Raw genomic sequence first — 17894 nt, 5'->3', positions numbered from 1 at the left:
AGGGGCGCGGGAAGGAAAAAAAAAAAAGTCGTCAGTGTTATGCACTGGATTCTCCAGGACTTCTTTTGATCACTAATGTTTTTACTTAAGCCTGTAGCTATCACCTACAAATATAAAATAAGCCAGGGAGTATATTCCAAATCTCCATTACTGAAAGATGTAAGACTTAAGATTTAGCCTATAAATGTGAAACTAACAAAACTCCTTAATCATTCACTGCAAAATTGGCCTAATAACCATGCGAGGTTAGCCTATTTCCCATCCTAATAGAAAAATTACCCTGAGAAGTGGCTTACAAATTCAGTGCAGAAAATAAAGCTATCTTCACTAACAGCTGTTTCTGGAGATGTGCAGTATTTTTCTTGGGCTTGGTGCGATGAGAAATAAGAAAGAACTCAATGAATGCCATTAAATAAAGATCAGCTCTGTAGTTCCAAAGCTGGAAGCAGATCAGCAGCCCATCATTTGCAGATTGGGTTTCTATGCACTACCTTTGTGTTTAATGTTCCTAAACAAACTGCCATAACTCAGCCTTTCCTAGGGAAGCAGCTTGTTAACTTGACCACAGGCCAGAACCTATTAATAAACAATGTGGATGTAAAAATGAGCGACTGTCTAAATAATTTTACCAGACATATTTGACGTGGCTATTTGGAGCCTGCTCAACATGTTGATCATTTGGATGAGAGCGCTGCTTGGGAAGCTGAGAAAGTCCAGCTCCGTGCAAAATACCTGCGGTAAGAGAATTTAAGTTTTTTAGTAGTTGTTTTCTACAAAACAGTTACATGTTGCAGTGATGTCATCTGTTTAGAGCAGTTCATAAAATAGTGCAGATCCAAAATTATGTCACATCTTTGGAAGCTATAGTCGAGATAATTCATTAAATATTACAATGCAAGAGTTGTGCGCTTAACCCTGGTGATCTTGCATTAGCAAAAAACAAAAAAACCCCACTGTGTGCTCTAAAAATCAGCCATACACTTGCAATCAAGAGAAACATAATGCTCCTGAGAGCCATCATTTCAGAGTAGGATCGGACACATCACTCAAGATTTATGTAGAAAAAATCAAGACCGTTGTTAACTTTCTTGCTTAATATTAAAATACTTCCATATACGTGTCACGATCGGTACAAATTAGAAGGCTAGTTTGCCTAGATCCTGTATTTAAATGTTCAGTTACTTAATCCAGCTGTTAAACACAGATGCATATACATTTATGAGATCTCCCGAGGCATCTGGTTTATTGTGAATTCTTCTTAGTGCCAGCACAGAATGGAGACTACAAGAAGCAGTTAAACAGGTTTCTAAATAGACTATCCAAAGCTGAAGATGATACAGTATGTATGTTTTCAGATGCCTTGTAAACCTTTAAGATGAGGTATGGTCACCAGAAAGAATGAGTGGGTTGCAAAAAAATTCACAAATTAAGTAGTTTTAAAAATTTTTACAAGACAGACAGGAAGTAGGTGAAGCAGCAAGCACTAGCGTTACACGGTTTAGTGCAAACTTACTCTTTAAATAAACAAAGAATTTTTCTTTTGTCTAATTAAGCATTCCATTGAAGCAAAAGGCATTTTTGCATAAGGGTGTCAATAACTTAGATTCCTTTTTACACAATGGATAATAATTTAAACAAAACATCAGCGCTGAAAAAAAACCTTTAATTTTTAGCACACATGTTGATGGTAATACTTAAAAGCAGCATCCCAGTTGTAACAGTTGGCTTACCGAGGTTCTCAGCATTATGTGAGTGAAAATGTTATTTACAGATGGAGAAAGAGAGAACATGTGTTTATTTCTGTGTGGTCCCCCACCCCTCGGTCCCCCCCAAGAGGCATGGTCCCACTTCCAATCCAGTTGTGGGTAAGAGTTACTTGAACTCTTGTGTTTTCCTCTCACGCACTGTCAGCTATTATTGATACAGTTTTTATGTTTTTTTCCTGGCTAACTCTTTTTGTCACATGCTCATGGAAAACATGATGTCTTGTATACCATATCTGCAATGAAAACTGTCCCTCTGCTGTTATGAGTTTCTTGATAAAGACTGCAGCGGAATTAAATCTAGAAAGATTTAATTAGGCAGCAAAACATGGGCAGCAAAAACAACAGACAGACAGCCGGCAACAGACAAACATTTCTAATTTTACTGATACGGGATTTACACCTATGGGATGCATAATTCAGGAGAACAGTTATTATTTACACTCATGCAGACAAGATAAAGTTAATTTTCAAGAATTGTAATTATTAAATGTTTCATTATTTCTTTAAATAGATTGCTTCAAGGAATGAGTTCTGAATGTAAGAAAGTGGGAAGTGTGGAAATAATATCCTAAACTTAAGCCCTAGGAGAACTACCCTTATTCTAATCAACGCATCACAAACGTAAGTATTGCTAGTGATTAAAGGCTTAAATCTTCAAGGTTTGTCCGGTGTAATTAGTGAAGCAAAACTGTCCTTGTATCAATAGGTCTCCATGCTTTTCTTCCCTGACAGCTCCCCCCCTTTAAATATCTAGACCAACAGCTTTGATTTATTGACAGCGGAAACAAAGAAATGAATGTATTTTAATATTTCATTTTTATCTTTTACAGTTTTGGGCCGTCCAGAAATATTCACATCAATCTGAAAGGATTCACCACCACTGCCACTAAGTGCTCAGCCTAGCTGGAAAACCCACCTCTGGTCGTTAAAATGTTACCCATATATCCAAAACCAGGACTGTCTTCTCACAACTCTACGGTTTAAAGTGGATGCTCCCACTACACAACTCACTTCTTTCTCCCAGGAACATAAGTCTCTCTTTGCGTAGCGATAGCAAAACTCTTTCCTTGCCGTAACAAAGCAACCTCAAAATAACGCGCTAATTGGATATAGTGTTGCTCTAACAATTTTATGTCAAAAACGCTTTTGTAAGCACATATGTTTCTGTAACTAATTCTCTTGTTTTCCAAGAATTACTTCATGCTTTCTGCATTCTGTGTTTCTGAGGCTGTACAGCGTTGATCGGTAACACAAGAGAGAAGCACAACATGATGGCTTTTAAGAAAACGAGCACAACATTTCTAACTATTCAGTGGTGGCATTTCTAAATCTTCCTCTAAGTCACACAGCTACTGAGCTGGGTAAGTGAGACATAGCAGGTTGTATCTGAAGATACAACATTTTGAATTTAAATGGAGATCTTGGAAATAGAGAAACTCACCGTAACCTGTCTGGGAGACGAGCTCAGCTGCCCCTCCGATGGGCTTCGTGAAGACGCCCATGATTCCTTTCCCCACACCCGAGATAACCCCTCTGGCTTTATGCCCAGCTGAAGCTTGGGCCTCAGATACTCGCTGAAAATTCTGCATCGGCTGATCCACAATCCCAGCGATAGCACCTGAAAAAAAAAGGAGTCCCCAGTAATTAGTGAAGATTAGTATCCCAGAATAAGAGGAAATCTGGACGTGAATGTTGCTTGGATTACTAGACTGTACCCCACCCTTCTTGTACAGCTATTTAGCATGCAACCAATTAGCTAAACAATATCTTAACTTCAGTTCAAGTTAAATCTCAACTTCCTTTTTTAAAAAATGTATTTTACTTTTCTAAACATTCAGATCGCTTAACTTGGCAGTATGTTTTAATCTTGCAACTACTTTCACTAAATGCTTTTGCTGAGTTAATTTATCTCACTCTGTATAGCAATTCTGAAAATGTTGGGCTCGGAATAAAATCCACCCATTTTAAAAGTCTTGAGCTGTTATGGAAATGAAATTTTCACGTAAGCCTGAGATTGCCTTAATGAGAATAAAAACTGCCTGTATTCAATAGATCATTTTTATATCCTCTTCCACTGCCAGAAATGTTTGTAAGCTAATGTAACTTTTGATATATTACTAAGATCAGCAGAATTAGACTTTGAGACTTTTTGTTACTTTTTTGGTGAAAATGATCATATTTTACTTTAATGCGCATGGGTCAAACTTTTACAAGTGACACAGTGACCTTCCCAGGTTTTAGTATCAACAGAGAACTCCAGCTTAAATCTTCCTAAATGTAAACTGGTATGTGAGGTGGTACATTTCTTTGATCTTGAGTTTACTCTAGCCACTTAACCACAGACATGTCTCTAGTTATTGTAATTTTGATAGATAAGCTATTTGGAAATAGCTAAGAGGATTGGACAAAGTGACATCAGTTAGAAAATGGTCTGCCTGATCTGAGGTTCTTTGCTCAGTGAAAAGAAAGTTTGCATGCTCTTTGGCTAGCTCTCAGTTTGCACCTTCAGCTGCAAATACCAAGATAAAACAATTATTTAATGAGTAGGACCAAGTGTCAGCTTGGTAACCAGGCATTTTTACTGCAACCCAGACATCTTTGAAGATTCTGCTTTGTATGTGGAAGCAAATCCAGGCATAATTCCACAGATTCGGACAATCACAGCCGAGGTATTTGGCCCCATGTGTTTACCAGCGTGACATGCACTAGTCAGCTAGCCACTAACTGGTTTTCAGATGGTTTTAGTTACTGTTACTGGATAAATGGAGAAGTTGCTGACTCTGAACAACAAGAACTAATATTGTACTTGTAGACTGGTATTCTGTCCAAGGAAAAAATGAGGATGAGCAGCAGCACACACTTCCCCAGATCCTTGTCCCTGGGATGCTACCTATCAGCAATTCAAGAAACTTGCACTCCCCATAAATGCCTCCCTCTCCTCTTAGAGAGATTGCTTCCAAATTCTGTATGTGTAACCTTTACTGAGAAACCTATAGCATTTCCCCAGAAAATGCTGGTCTATTTTTAATACGATACGCAGCTTTTATTGAGCTCACTCACTGAAGCTGAGCGTGCAGCTGAACGTTCACCCTTTGTACCACAAAGGCCATGAAGCTTCCTTAATGCCATACCATGGAAATGATACAGTTTTCAATTGAATTCTGTTTCACTAGTACTTACCAGCTGCTCCTGCTGCTTGACTAAAATAATACCCCAACACCGCATTACACAATTGGGATTGTTCGGCCAGTCTTTTCTTTTGTACAATTGTGATGCATTTGAAGGCATAAAACAATACTTGGTGTTCTGCTACGTTACAGTATTATGTTACCCTGTGACCTCCCTCACCCTATCTATCGAGGTCATCCACAGCAACTGCACTTTCAGAACACAAGTTATTGCCTTATTAAATGTAATCCATCTAAGTCCTAGCACTAGTAAATTATTTACTGCAATACACTTGAGCGATGTTATAAGGTAATAATAAATAAGAGCCGACTCCAAAGGACCTGTGGTATGCTCCAGGCACTTCTCAGCTGGAATTAGGCCCAGAGGACAAGGAAACGGAATGGAGACTGCTGTGACTGTGTTATATAAGATTATTTATATAGTGCCCCAAATAATACATAGCTTAATTAGCCGGTTGTTTAGTACTTCCACACTTTCTGTTATTCTGCCATTTTATGCATGCTCTGAACTTGTCTGTGAAGCCACTGTGCTTTCATACATCAAATCCTTTTGCAAGTCCTGTTTTTTTACCTGCAAAAAATATAACCAATGATCTCCTCTTTCCCCTCCGCTCACCCTTTGTAATCTCTTCTCTCAAACAGCCACTCACTGACATAACTCATTCACGTGCTGTGGTCATGCCCACAAATCACATAATAAACCATAACCTTACTCCTGATCCTACCCTCCTTGCATGGGGAAGCCAGATCTGTGCAGCTCCTTTCTTGTGTGCATCATGTGTGGGCAAAGGAAAAAAACCCATAGGTCAAAGGCTGAGCAACCTCAAAACCCAACAGCAGTGAGATAATGGTGACGCACACATCAGGTTCATTGCAACTCCTAGCAGCAGAAACTGTGTGTGAAGCAGATGTCCCCTGTGTCCGTGTGGCTTCCCTCTTTCTAGCACAACGTTAGCGGTAGGAGCACCACGCTGGATGGACTTACCACAGAAGGTCTCTCCCCCCAGATTTCAGTAGGGTATCAGGGAAGCAGAGCATGGAGTCACATGCAGTGGTTCCTCCCTTTCCACTCGCATTCTCACAGTCTAGAGACAGCTATGGTGTCCTACTGCTGTCCCTGTCCCTTCTCTGTAATGTCCCGTGCCCATTTTTTTTTTTTTTAAATGAAACCATTCTCCATTTTTCTTTCCTTCCTTACCCTAGGCATTCAATTTTATATGCATGTCCACATATGTACACACAGACTACGCATGTATAAATAAAACCTCAATAAAATTAAACACCAAAGCAACAAAATAAAAACATATTCTTCCATTACTGGACCAAAGAGGTTCCAGCAACACCGTAACATCTGCTAAACATCAGCTGGGGTGCACTCTGGTTAATACATGTTGCTCAGTAACCATAAAAAAGATACTTTGATAACTACAAAATTCAGACAGTTCAGAGTATATCACTGTATTACTTCATGAAGAATTTGATTACAGGCAGCTCATGCAGAGACTGACCATGTTTGGTGAACGTAGCATGGCTTACAGAACTTAGCAAAGCTCAGGTTGCTTGTGACAAACTCTTTCAGACCAAGAAATAATTAGAAAAAAATCCCCCACCAGGAGAAACTGGCCATGTTTTGCCCTGAGTCTGGAAGCTAGCCAAGCTGAAACCATTTTGCTTCCTTTTCTTTTCCCTGTTGTCCTTCAGGATTGCTGCTGGCGTTTGACACCAAAAATACGGCTGAAGCGCAGTCTCATCACAGCAAACACCACACGAAAATGCAGCTACAGGAACAGAGCACCTGGTGGCACGCATTAATATATTTGCAGAATTTGTGCGTGGAATAGCACACCTTCAGGATTACCACTGGCTCTTAGCATCTCGCTTGTAGATAGGCAAACGTAGAGTGGTCCCGACTCGGTGATAGTTGCACAGCAAGAACAACCACCCGCCCCAGCAAGAACAACCACCCCCCCCGCTTAATAACAAAAACCTGAGCTTCTGAAATCCAGGCTTTACCTTCTCCAGTAGCACAGTTACAGTGTCGGTCAGTATTACTATCAATTCACCTTCCCCAAAAGCAGGAAGGAGTAACTGAAATGTGGGACATTTTTGCCATTGTGAAAAATGGCTTTGTCTAATAGTTGTCGGATTTTTGGTTATCCAGAAATGCTCAGCTTCTTACAGGGAGCTACTTCAATACTATATTTTTCACCAGGACCAGTAGTTGAAAATAAAGTCTATAGTTTCAATATTCTCTTTCACACAGTTATAAATCTCTATTTTAAGCTTGACCTTGTCATGAAAAATGCAAAAGATAGTTCCCTGGTGAGGAGTGCCAATCTCCTAAATATTTTAAATACAATTTTACTGCATTTTTGTCTAATCGTATAGAAGAAAAAATACACCTATCAGAAGCTTTTGCTTCTTTTCACGCAGAGATGTTACTAAAATGACCCAGAAGTCTCCCCCAAACTAAAAAAGATGACAACAGCCGGCCAAAGATAACAATCAAATCAAACAACACTCTGACAGTGCTTGAGTCATTTAAAACGAGACAGGACAAAGCACTTAAGAATGTACCACAGGGAACAACTTGCACCGAGGAGGAGACAAGAGCACATGATTTTGGCCCTCATTCAGCAAAGCTCTTAAGCACATGCTTAAGTGCTTTGCTGAATCAGGGCCACCATGAGCCAGATTTTCAGAAAAATCAGAAACGCAACTCTTCTTTTTGCGCAGATACCACAATGTCTCGGTGAACTGAGGGCTCTTACATGCCTGTGCCTAGGCACGAAATCTGCGTTTGCAATTCTTTAAGCTGCGTGCATGAGTCAGATGGCTTTTACAAACGTGATAGTACTGTGACTATCCTAGAAATCTTTTTCACACTTCTCAGTTTTACAGTTGAAAAGTCATAGAAGTTATGGTTTCAAAGGGTCTTGCTCTGTGCATTCCTGTGCTCATCTGAATGCTTCATCCCTGTGAAGGAAAACAACACAGCAGCTCCGCTTCGTTTCGTTATGTATGAAGAATGGAAGTCTTTTTAGAGTAAGCACGTTCACACTTACTCTGAACATGCTGGTGAAAGAAAGCAGCACGGTGATACCTCCCCTTCAGCTATGACTGTTTTTTTGAGGGGAGGCCATAATATTTTTTAAACTAAATGGTCAGGACAGAAACAGCTTTCTGATGCGTTTGTAAAAATCAAAATGTAGGTCTCTTCTTAATTTAGGGCTCGACATATTTACATGAATGCTGCTGTGCATACAGAGAAAACATGCTTTTTAAAAATCAGGTTTAAATAAAAAAATTATGCCTGATACAAATTCAGTGTAATATTTCTGATTCCTCCCTTAGTGAGAGGTCCCATACTTGTCCAGTCCAGCTACACAGTAACCGTAGCTATTTATCTGGGTGCTTCATTGCCTCCACTGCTAAGAACGGAGGTATTTAGCAGGGAGGAATCTCTAAATAACAACAGGGGAGCAAAACCAAGATCCTAGCTTGTGGAGGAGCACAGCTTAAATGCTAATACGAAGCTCTAAGTTTCTAACATGAAGTCTGATTTCTCAGGAAATCAGGGACAGTAGAATTCTAGCTCTTTTTTTTCGGTTTTGTTTTTAACTCGGGCGTACTCCCGCGAACGACAGAAGCCTTGTGCGCAGGGAGGTACAGGCACGGCGTATTTGTGTGTGCACGTTATGAGTTCCCGGCCTTCCTGAACAGCAGAAACTTTGCCTTGTTCCAGCCAAAGCTACAAAGTCTTGCTCTTTACTTCAGGCTGCACCACTGATGCTTTTAGCTCTGAAGGGCTCTGGTGTGTCAGTGAAGGGGATAGGCACCACGTTATCTCGCTTTCTTCTTAACAGCTGAGCCAAGATCACCAAACCATTTCACCAGCACATATACACCAGGCCGACACAGCGCTTCTAAAAGTATAATCTTTCATCCAGCTACTCAACCTGACTGCCCTTAGCCCAATAAAACAAGAAGGAAAAATAAAACCTTCTCCAAACTGCCTTTGATTTGCAACACCAGTAACAGCTTACTATTGGGATGGTAGCTACTAATATATGAAATTTCTCCTTTATGCACATTTCTCCCAGGACACTCACTCACTGGTTTACAGGCATTATCAAATGACAGTGCTTCACATCATCTAATGTTATTGCTTAAAATAATTTCCAGTAACTCAACCCAAACTTGTAACATTTTTACCACTTCCTCTTTGGGGCTTTCAGGGTTGTGGTTGCAAATTTAGGAGTTGTGTACACTACTGAAGATTAGGAAAGAGGACAAATCCTTTCAAGCTTCAGCTCTTCTAACCTTTTGCACTGGACTGCTTTTGGTCACTTTGATCTCTAAGGGATTCATACTCTTTAATACGTACTGAGGAACTCTGCCAAACAATACAGTTCTGCATTCCTTTGCTGTGTGACAAGTAGAAGTAACCTAAAAAATCCAGCCCCTTACTGCAAAACTTCTCGCAGAGATTTTTTCCAGTGCGGGTTAGTTTTCAAATTTTTAGATACTATTTTGAAATGGCCAGCCTAATCCCCACTTCTAACCAAACCACTTGGCTGCTTGATGAATACAATTACACTGAATCAGGATGATCTGGGTCTCTTTGTAAAAGCAGAATTCCTCATCAAAGCTTACTTAACATCTGCACTAAGTTCAAGTGGTTTTCAAACAAAACCAAGAATCCCCGATATCTACAGTGCAGCAAAAACAAGCAGGTTCGGAAGGCATTCCTATAACTCACTGGAAAGTAAACATCAGCGTGATGACGTCTTTGTGCTGACTTAGCTACAAGTCACCCTGCCCAAAGCAGAATTATTCTTTTCTTCTCAGATATGCATCATGTAACAATGAAAATATTATTTCACAAAGAGAGTGCAAACTCGCTCCATATCTGCAATTATTTTATCAGCAAAAAACATATACAAAGGTCACTAAACCTTGATAAAAAGAAACAGTATCTTATACACGTACTGTGAGCCTATGTCACAAGAAAACACCAAAACAAAGAGAATTTGCAGTTATAACTCACATGTAGAAAAGGCTGGTGAGCAGATCAGAAAACAGTATTATCACTCAACTTGATATTTAGTAGTACGTTACCTAGAAGACTAATGCCTAAACGAGAGAGCCCCTGTCTCAGTCCTTCTCCCAGGCTCTCTGGAAGCTGCCTTCTCCATTCTTCTTGTCGGTTGTAATGCTCCTCATCCAGTGACAGCCTATCCATATTCCGAGCAAGACTTGTTGCCAGATTGGTAATTGACGTCAGTGTACCTAAATACATGGAGATACACATTTGGGTCTGGATCAAAATGCTTTAATTTAAAACACGGAGACGTTGTACGCCTGACTGCAATACTGAGCTTACGAGCAGAACAGCAAGTCGACTGAAAAGTCGCCCATGTGTAACATGCTTTACTATTTGTTAAGCATCACCACACTGCTGCTGCGGTCCACGTCACGCCTTTTACATTAGCCTGCACCAGGTTTGCCTGGCCAGTGGGAACAGCAACTCGTCCGAACATCCTTCCCTGGGTCCCCAACTTCTGTAAGGCTAACCTAAACGGAGCAGGGGGACGTGTGTGTGATGGAAAGGTAAACAAATATTTACAGAAGGAGCCCGGGAGGACGTGTCTTGAGGGAGCCTGGAGCAGCAGCCCAGGGTCTCTCCCGGGCGGCTGAAGCCACGCGATGGCACTGTTTATACAGACTTCGCAAAACAAAAAGCTGCTCCTGTTCTTCTCAGGCCAGCCCAGCCCTGCTGTCAAAACCCATCCACGTACTTACACAGTTATGACAACTGTATCTACCTTTTTTTTTTTTTTTTTGGAAAAAAGAAATAATAAATATGATGAGGCGACGGAGTGTAGAATTTCTGATGGTTAGCAGAAGTACAGAACACCTTTAATATTTCTGCAGTTATCACATGAAATACTGGCTGAGCCAATCTCCATTTCCCACTGGGAGGTTTAAAATTCTGAAGTTTCTGAAACACTCTTACACGCTGTAGTTAAGCGGTGATCTGTTTAATACATAAGATGTTATATGTGAGCTTTCTTACCCTCCTAGCATTTCGCTGCAGCCTAGCAAGCCAAACAAAGCTGCAAGCAATATTGTTTAAAACTTTAACACATCCTTTAACAACGCACAACAACAAAGCAGTAGTAGGAGCAACAAAGTGAAAGCTCTACCTTTGGAAATGTGTTTTACAAATGATGTTGTTCCTCTGGAAACTCCACTGACAAATGCTCCTGGGCCTCTGGTCAGCCCTTCATAGGGGAGCCGAAAGAAATCGGCTATGCCGTTCCCTATGCTTCTCACCAGACTAGCAGGGCTTCCAAGAATTTCCAACGATCCGACAACCCAGCCTGTGTGGAGAAACAAGACACATGTTACGGCTGCAAAAACTGCAGAAGCAGCAGTTGTGAAAAGGTTATTCCTTAATTCTCTTTTTCACACTAGAATTCATCGCATTATGAACTTCCTTTGAGCAAAACACGGGAAATAACTCATCCACTATGAATTCAGAAATGGCAATCTTTCATACTTCGTAAATCAAAGAAATCCTTTTGGCAAACTCACAAATAGCTTTAGAATGACTTCCTTCCAGGAGCTTCCCGTATTTCTGCTAAAAGTGTGCTAGGGAGGCGGATGCGAGAGCCTCGCAGCTACGGAGGAACGGGACTGCAAGTTCAGATCGCTGGGTCGGTTTTAGACGCTATAAGGCAGCGTTGTGATTTCAACATCCTTATGTGATAGAATTGTGACAGGGAGTTTACACGGATACAATGTACTGCTTTACGGGAGTGTGTAGGTCAACTGCTTGATGGAGTGTTAGGAAAGGGGATGCAGATTTTTGACAAGTGCTTAAGAAGTTATTTTAAATCCACCCCAACCCTTCTAAGCTGATCATTTTCTTTCAGAGTGCAGTGAAAGCCAGACAAATGTCTTTTGCTCAGTACAGTTGTGTAAACAGCAATGACATCTACATGCTGATTAGGTTACTCATAGGGGAGTATTCCTTATGCATATCCCAGGAGAGGTTTCTGCGGATCTGGTTTCCTATATAAACGCAGGGTTGCCAGCAGCTCGCTGGATGGCCGAGCACGCAGCAATCTGTTGCTGGAAAGCTGTTCGCAGGTCTTGTCTTTCTCAGGCTGGTTGGCAGCAGATTTATTAGGGAAATAGTGCTGCATAACTTTTTTTTTTCGGCAGCCCAGAGAGAGCGATTCAGAAATGGCAATAAAAGTTAAATGGGAACTGCCTGGTCTTTGAGCCTTGGTACCATGAATTTCAACTGGCACTGTCGGAGCGACACAAGGCACGACAGGGCCAGGAGACTGAAAGATGGACAGACTGGCCTCTTGCTCTCCTGCTGAGGGCCCTTGATCTGCGCTGCCCGCCTCACTCCCATCTCATCACCGCAAACTCCTGCTATCCAGATGCTTTTCTTGTTTTCTGTTAACCCCTCCCAGTCACTCCTGTGGAAGGCTGAATCATGAAACTGAACAGCAGAGAAAATGTTACTCATATGAAATGAATTAATCTCATACTATCATTCTAAGCTCCCGGAAAATCTATTATTCTTGTTGAATCTGTCCCACATTTCAGCCCTGGCAGGTTGAGAACTCCAGTATCTGCAGTATAAAAAGCAGTAACCACAGTGGACGTAAGGGAGAGGGTGGGATGGACTACGAAAACAAAAAACAAGTACTACTGGCAACGCGACGAGTAGAGCGGCAGCGAGCGCTGTGGCCCCGCGGTGCCTGCCCTGGAAAGGAGCATCCCCCTGGCCGTCCTTCCCTGCCGGGGACCAGGGGAAGCCAGCGCTCCAGGCTGGGCCTGCGACTGCCTCGCTGCAGTATTTTTAATAAATTACCCTTGCCACTGTGTGAAGTGATGAAAAGCTGGAGGGATGGGGAGGCATGTACAGATGGAAGAGATGCTCTTTCTGCTTTTTCTGATCAATAATGTTGCAGTAATCCCTTACAGTTTTTTTTTTTTTTTCTTTCCCCTAAATATTCTTGGCATTCCTTGTCCTGAGGTGGTGGTGTGATGGGAAGGGGCTTGCACGACACCGTGGCTTAGTGCCTTGCTGCCCTGTAACACCCCCAGCAGGCACTGCCAAGCTGGGAATGGGAGACGCCAACTCTACTTACCTGTTTGGCCAGCCGGCATGTTCAGAAATGAAAACCGGAATAAAACTAGGAATGAAACTAGTTGAACACAAAGCTGAGGGGTTACCTGGTATCCTGGGGATGGGCTGTTGCAGTCTGGCCCTGGCCTGTGGGCTGTCGGTTTTAGGAAGCTCTGGAAGGAGCGTGCTCACCCTTGGAGAGCACACGGGAGGAACGTGCAACCTGCAGCAGTGGTGACCCGCCTTGGCCAATGCTCAGAGCAAAATTAATGGCTCCTCACCGCCGGCATGGACCACCCAACCCAAGGAGGATGGTGTGGGAGTAAGTTGGGAATAGGAGAATGATGAATCAGGAATAATCTCTCAATTCACAAGCTCTGTGCTGCATTTTACTTTACATGACTATACTATCATGTCAGGTTACCATTTCCCAAAGTATGCTTAGTAATTATATCCACTAATATGAAATAATTATAACTGTATTAGCAGAGAGCCACTGCATTTTCTTTATAGGCAACTATAGGGTTAGATCTGGCTGATACCAATAATATTTTTAGATAGAATTTTATTAACTTTCAAATAGAAGCCAACTTAATTAGAAAAGGATGGGAGATTTCCATTGCAAGTTTTGCTAATTTGAGACAAGCAGTCCTAATCAGCGTATTTGAGCAGAGCTCTCCAGCCCTACTCATTGCTTACGAGACATGGATTCTGGACACTCCTTTGCAACATATGGGGCAGCCTGATAACCCCCTTTAGCAGGCTTTGGGGCAAATCCTGCCCCCTCTCACAGGGCAGCAATGGTCTTGCACACAGACCAAGGGCAAAATGAGACTATATCCAACTTGGAACATAAGGAACAGCTGCATGGGAATGCCGTTAGTGCATTCCCATACAGCTGTTTTATGCATGGGACAGTGACTTATGCATGGGACAGTGGTGAGCAGAAGAGCGGCAAACAACCCATCGTTTTGCAGATTAATGTGGTTAAAATGCAAGAGAGTGAGGTCCTCTTCCACAAGAGACCAATCCAAGAAGGGTAAGTCAGCTGATGGTGAGGAAAGGACTCAGGGTTTGCAGACCACATAATGCTTTTTGCTTGATTTTTTCCTCCCTTTTAACTTGTTGATGCAGTTAGCCTTTTGACAAGTGTCACAAATTCTTCAAAATAAAGCATCTTCTTTGCCCAAGTAAACATTAATCAATACAATTCACCATTTTAATCATGGTAACCCCTTTCAAAAAATACATTTTAGATTTAGTGCTTTGAGTGGGATTTAAGTAGTAACTAAATATATGCTTATCTATCTTCCTGAAGAGAAGTTCCACTGAAGCAAACCTTATTTCCTAATATTTAAACCTGCTTGATTTCAGCTACATCATGAGCCCAGTGGCCTGTGCACTAGTGCACTCTGCAAGAGTAGCACAGGAGGAAAGACCAAGACCAGGCTCAGGAATCCCTAACTAGCATATGTGCCTCACCTGGGATGATGCAGATGAAAAGCCAGTATAACTCCAATTTTCTGCTGCAGTCTATCACCACTTGTATCACCATTCCTAGCCAGTTGTGGGGAGAAACATTCACACCATGGACCGTATTTACCCACAGTTTCTCTCTTAATTAGCAAGGAACTAGATCTCTCCTTTAGTACTATGGGATTTGACTGTAAAACAAGTCCAAACAAGTAGTAAAGAGAAAAACCTAGAAATTTTGCAAGCAAAATAATGGAAGAAAACAATGAATTGGTGCACAATGGTCTGGTGCACAATTTTGTACACAGTTGCCATATTCAGCTGTGCAAGTCAAGTATGCACACAGTGAAAGACCAGACCAGCATCTCGCTATTTCTATTTATAAATACCTGAAATGCCTGCGTACAAGTTTGGAAACGGCACAGAAATCAGGTCGCAGCTATGCTTGCAGCACAAATGGAAACATCAGGATTTCAGAAAATCTGACCATTAGTATTGCAGAAAAATAAATCCCATGTTTCAGTGTGGAGTACGTTACTTGTGTGTGATCATGGAGGAGCTTCGTCCTCTTTCAGGTACAAATTCCATTCCACACTAAGACACGCCAGAGACCAAATCTCATGATTTCTAAATTAATATTTATGGGAACAGAATGTACCTGCTAACCTAATAGAGTAATTGCTCACCATTGAATCTATATGGGAAAAAGTTAGTTACAGCAGCCTTCGTAGTTCTTGGATCAAAGGATCCAAGAACACAAACATCTGTGTGCCAGTTTAGCATGAAGGCTTTATGAAGAAAGACAGATTTCTAATCATAAACTGCAGCCAAAAGGAGTTTTAACAACAAAACAACATTCAGGGCTATAATTTACTTCTGAATGCAGAGCAACATGCTGAATAATTTGATTAAATGTAGTTTTGGGAAGTTTATGTGAGGAATGTGGGTTGATTCTGACTAGTGCTATAATATAAAATGACAAAACCTAAGCCAGCTAGAATACATTTTTATGCTGTGTTCAGGGTTTCGTAAAGCCTTCAGGCGGCTGGCTAATGTTTAGCACAACTTTACAAATCTTCACTGGTGTCTGCTCAGCCATTTTATTTCCCTTCTGTCATATGGCAGGACATGAAAGGTGTCTGAAAACATCATTATCAAACGGTGTCTGAGGAAAACAATAATTGTATGGCTAACATCTAGGTTATTCAGCTTGAGAGACAATCACAGAATCCTGGTACCTAATAAAAATGTTACATGTAAAGGAAAAGTACTGACCTGCTCTGAAAAGTGCTCCAGCAGCATAATGCATGGCCAAGGCATGGACAAGCTGCCTGGCAGTGGTGAAGATGGGTCCTCGCTCAAACACAGAGAAGGAGAGAGGCGTGTGATCTGAGGCTATGTACAGTTTCAGTGAAGCATGAATACTGACAAGGAGATTAACGGGTTGTATCGTTAATTTTCTTAACTTCACTGGCTTGACTAAAGCTCTTGCATGCTGTCTCACTTGTTCAGGCAGTATCAGGGTAGTATCTGAAGTATTCATGGATTGACAAGTGGTTTTGTTTTCTGGAAGATATGTATCAAACAAAGTCTTAATGTAGTAAACAAAAGTGTCTTCCACATACAGTCTAGCTGGTTTGAGCTCAAAGCTGAGGTCATTCACGTGAAACATGAAATTCTCTTCCTCGGAAAAAGCAATGTAGAGTTTTATAAAGCAGTTTTCCTTATAGTTTTCCAAGTCTTTGTTACAAACAATGAGGTTGTTCACTCTGGACCACTGCACGGTCTCATTTTTCTCTCCTTGGCACAGCAGGACTGCAAAATGGAAATTGGATTTGCTGTACAACTGATTGTCCAGTTGCAAGTCTTCACAATACACTTGGAGACTATGAAATTGTGGGAGGCCTTCCACAGCATCTCGCTGCAACTCCTGCGACAGGGGTCTCAGGTAGCTGGTGGCTGGGCCCATGTTGAGGAAAATGTTGTCTGCTGTGAGCCGCAGAAGTTCAGATGACACTTTGTGGTTTGTAATATCATCAAACGCAGAAAGACTTAACTGACTGATGAACATTTTCAGTGACAGAGTCTGCTCTTGACTTCTAGACAGGAGGGAAAAGAGGCTTTGTTACTTCATGTATTTTGAGTTCACCTGGCATCTTGCTTTCTCAAAAATCTATCAGGAGAGACATTCTCTATTTATTATGGGAAGCTCGTTGTGCAAGTCCCATTAATATTAACGGGATCTGGCATCCTTAATCGCCACAGTACCTGGGGTACCGCTCAGGAGGTCATCTAAGAAATGGGATACTACACATCTATGCCAGGTTTCTCTTTCTTTCTTATCAATCAACAGGATAGTTCGGACAGAAACATCTCTATATACACAGTAATTCCCTATTACATTTGCAACAGAGACAGATATTAAAGGAGACAACAAATACAATTTTCTGATAATTCATGTACAGCTTCAGCTGTTACAATATCTTCTGGGAGCCACAACTGAAGGTTACTATTATGGATAATTAATTTTATGTCACCTGCAGCGAGTGCCCTCCAATGAAGCCACCACAGCATTTTTATACTGACAACATTTAGGGCCTCCCCCCCTCCAGTGTTAACTGCCCATTGCCAAGTTTAACTAGCAAGTGGGCTATTATGTACTGCTGATGACCAGTTTCTCAGGGATTAATACTTAATTACAGCGCAAATAAAAACAGTACAACAAATTCCACGCTAATTGTAACAGCATTGCTGGAGGCGAGGCATTCTGCATCTTGGAAATAGGTAGTGTTATAATTGCACTTGAAGACCAGGTTGTGGTGTGTTATGGAAGTGCAGAAGTCTTCTAAAAAAGAGTGTTATAATTAAGTACAGTTAATTACTGACTGTAAGACTATTTCTACAGTACTTGCACGTCAAGCTTCCTACCAATTGTAGTGGGAGCTTGTATGATTACAGATGGCAGGACCTGGTTAAATACGTTTTCAACTTATGAACACACTCAAAACTTAATTATGACGGAAAATGTATCTTTTTAATGAACAACTCGGGACTTCCTTTTGTCTCAGACATCTAGTGTTTACCCTAAAGTGACATGACTTTTGTTGTTAGATTGTCCTTTGGTTAACTGTGATATACAAAGCATAACATATGGTCTAAACATATGCCACAGAGCATGCAGTAGTATTAAACAAAACAAAGAGTTAATCCAAAGTTTGTATGTCAGTTAACACTTAGAAAGCTGACCGACCTCTCAGCACTCTTTGGCAATGCTTTTTATCATCTTCTATGTGCTTTATGTACCTGTTGAGG

At 41.3% G+C, this 17894-nt stretch overlaps 1 protein-coding gene across 1 annotated transcript in view; it reads right to left on the bottom strand.

The window, feature by feature from the left end:
* Window positions 1-17894, bottom strand: part of LOC104619517 (vacuolar protein sorting-associated protein 13B-like) — a 118407-nt gene that overhangs the window by 6446 nt on the left and 94067 nt on the right. Inside the window, 5 exon segments of the mRNA XM_010285413.1 lie at window positions 630-732; window positions 3208-3384; window positions 10076-10246; window positions 11164-11340; window positions 15858-16710. Of these exon segments, the coding sequence (XP_010283715.1) occupies window positions 630-732; window positions 3208-3384; window positions 10076-10246; window positions 11164-11340; window positions 15858-16710 (1481 nt within the window).

Source organism: Phaethon lepturus, unplaced genomic scaffold (genome assembly GCF_000687285.1).
Source record: "Phaethon lepturus isolate BGI_N335 unplaced genomic scaffold, ASM68728v1 scaffold13634, whole genome shotgun sequence".
Lineage (NCBI taxonomy): Eukaryota > Metazoa > Chordata > Aves > Phaethontiformes > Phaethontidae > Phaethon > Phaethon lepturus.
The sequence above is the reverse complement of the archived record's forward strand: the minus strand, read 5'-3'. Positions and strand labels throughout refer to the sequence as shown.